The 2,730-nt window shown below is 44.2% G+C and overlaps 1 protein-coding gene across 1 annotated transcript in view; it reads right to left on the bottom strand.

The window, feature by feature from the left end:
* LOC107299815 (immunoglobulin superfamily member 21-like) overlaps window positions 1–2,136 on the bottom strand; it is a gene marked incomplete at its 3' end in the record, with an annotated part of 28,808 nt that extends 26,672 nt beyond the window's left edge. Inside the window, exons 1-2 of the mRNA XM_015829153.1 lie at window positions 2,114–2,136; window positions 1,271–1,389 (exon numbers count right to left, since the gene is read on the bottom strand). Of these exons, the coding sequence (XP_015684639.1) occupies window positions 1,271–1,389; window positions 2,114–2,136 (142 nt within the window). The remainder of the gene's footprint in view (window positions 1–1,270; window positions 1,390–2,113) is intronic.
* Between the last annotated feature and the right edge of the window lie 594 nt (window positions 2,137–2,730).

Here is a 2,730-nt window from a genome sequence, read left to right as displayed (position 1 = left end):
TAAGCGGTTTACAGGATCCGCCTATTGCCCCCTCAACAATCTGGGTCCTCATTTTACCCACCTCGGAAGGATGGAAGGCTGAGTACCAACCTTAAGCCGGTCAGGATCGAACTCCTGGCTGTGGACAGAGTCAGACTGCAAAGCTGCATTTTAACCATTGCATACCATGGATGGATGGATGGATGGATGGATGGATGGATGGATGGATGGATGGAAGAAGGAAGGAAGGAAGGAAGTAAAGAAGGAAGGGGGAAAGGAAGAACAATAGCAATAGCCCTTAGACTTATATACCGCTTCACAGTGCTTTGCAGCCCCTTCTAAGTGGTTTACAGAGTCAGCCTGTTGCCCCCCAACAATCTGGGTCCTCATTTTACCGACCTCGGAAGGATGGAAGGCTGAGTACAACCTTGAGCCGGTCAGGATCGAACTGCTAGCTATGGGCAGAGTCAGCCTGCGATCCTGCATTCTAAGCACTGCGCCACCACGCCTCTTAATAAATAAATAATAAATAAACGTGTGATAAAAGGTACAATTCCACCGTTCATTGCAAGTGTCCCTTAGATGCATGTAAGGAATAATTAAGGCTTTAAAAAAAAAATGATATAGTGCAATTTGCTTTCGTTTTTCTAAGCAAAACATCAGGCTAAAAATTGTTCCCTGGGCAATGTTGCGTGCAGATTTTCTAGCATGTGTTTTTTTTCTCCCCCAGTTACAAAAAATAAAATAAAAATAAAAGGGTACAGGTAGTCCTCAAGTTACAGCAGTGTATTTAGTGACTGTTCAAAGTTACAACGGCGCTGAAAAAGGGGACTTAGGACTGCTTTTCAGACTTACGACCGTTTGCAGCATCCCCCACAGTCAGGTGATCAAAATTTAGACCCTTGGCAACTGACTCATATTTACGACGGTCGCAGTGTGCCGGGGTCACGTGATCCCCTTTGGCGATCTTCTAAGAAGCCAAGTCAATGGGGGAGCCATATTCACTTAAGCAACCACGTTACTAACTCAACAATTGCAGGGGTTCACTTAACAATCGTGGCGAGAAGGGTCGTAAAACGGGGCAAAACTCACTTAAGAAATGTTTCGCTTAGCAACCTAACTTTTGGACTTAATTACGGTCGTCACTCAAGGACTATCTGCGAAGTGGAATATATGTGAAAAGTTGCTGGGGTTAAGAGACACCCCCCCACACACACACACACAGGGTTATATAATGAATTCCCACCTAATCAACAGCGGTCGATGAAAGAGGAAGATCGTTATTACTTACACATCACGTTGAGAAAAATGTTGCCTGAGGCCAGGACCACCTTCTCACGCGTCGCCCTGTCGTAAATCCCCACGTGACATTCATACGGTCCGTTGTCCGAAATTCGGACTTCAGGGAGTCTGTTGTGACAAGAGAGAAACAGAGAATGAAGGACGCCATGATCCATTGAAGGCCCTGTAGAAAATGACCATCCAGAAGATGTTAGAGGACAGGAAGACCTGGAGGAACATTGTCCACGGGGGCGTGATGGGTCGGACACGACTTCGCAACTAACAACAACAAAGAAAATGACTGCGATTTTCCTAATACATTTGTCAACGCTGCTAACATCAGATGTTCTTGCTTTGACAACATATGGAGATGCAGCCATTTTCCTTTACTTTATGTTTTACTCTTAGAGTTAGAATTAGATGATACTGGGGGGGGGGGAAGGAGGAGGAGGAATGTGCATGGGAGATTAGTTAGACAAAACAATACTGTATAAGGGTGAGAACCAAGGCTGTTTGTAATAAGAGATGATAAGAAATGGCGGGTGAAGAACTGGTGGGAAAGCCTGCATTTCAAACTAATTGGAGAATGTGATTTATGACTGTTAGTTAGAGGAGGGAATTGTGCTTTGATAGTATGTGCTCAGGGGAGGGGAAGTCAGATTCTGGCTTGGACTATGTACATGCCCGATGTGTTGCTACTCAAATAAATATTCGTTAAGGTAAACAATGCCTCAAAGTTCTTTGAAGAGTTTCATATGTGGGAACCATGACAACATTATAGTCGGTTGACTCCTGACCGTTCATTTAGTGATGGTTTGAAGTTACACCGGTACTGAAAAAAGTGACTTATGACCGGTCCCCACACTTATGTGTCATGGTTCCGACAGATGAAACTCTTCAAAGAACTTCGAGGCATTGTTTACCTTAAAGAATCTTTATTCGAGTAGCATAGCATCGGCACTTACATAGGCCAAGCCAAAATCTGAATTCCCCTCCCCTGAGCACATAGTATCAAGCACAATTCCCTCCTCTATTTAGCAGTCATAAATCACATTCTCCAATTAGTTTGAAATGCAGGCTTTCCCTCCAGTTCTCCAACCCACCATTTCTTATCATCTCTTATTTCAAAAAACCTTGGTTCTCACACTAGTTGCAATATTGTTATGCCTAACTAACTCCCATGCACATTCCTCCTCCTCCCCACCCTAGTATCAATGCTGCTAACATCAGATGTTCTTGCTTTGACATGATGACTGTAGCAGCATCCCTACGGTCACATGATCAAAATGCGGGCGATTGGCCGTTGACTCGTATCTACAATAGTGTCAAGAATGAAACTTCTGCAGCTACGTGCCTCTTCGTTTCAACTTGCCTTTAGAGTGGGGTGGTGGTGGTGTAAGTTGTTGCTTTAGAATTGGATAGATAAGAGAAACGAAACCTCTACGATTCCACTGAAGACGGTGAGAGCCT

This window comes from Protobothrops mucrosquamatus, unplaced genomic scaffold (assembly GCF_001527695.2).
Source record: "Protobothrops mucrosquamatus isolate PMUCROS unplaced genomic scaffold, P.Mucros_1.0 scaffold5533, whole genome shotgun sequence".
NCBI classification, from domain to species: Eukaryota; Metazoa; Chordata; class Lepidosauria; order Squamata; family Viperidae; genus Protobothrops; species Protobothrops mucrosquamatus.
Note: the sequence above shows the minus strand (reverse complement) of the source record. Positions and strands in the feature narration are given on the sequence as shown.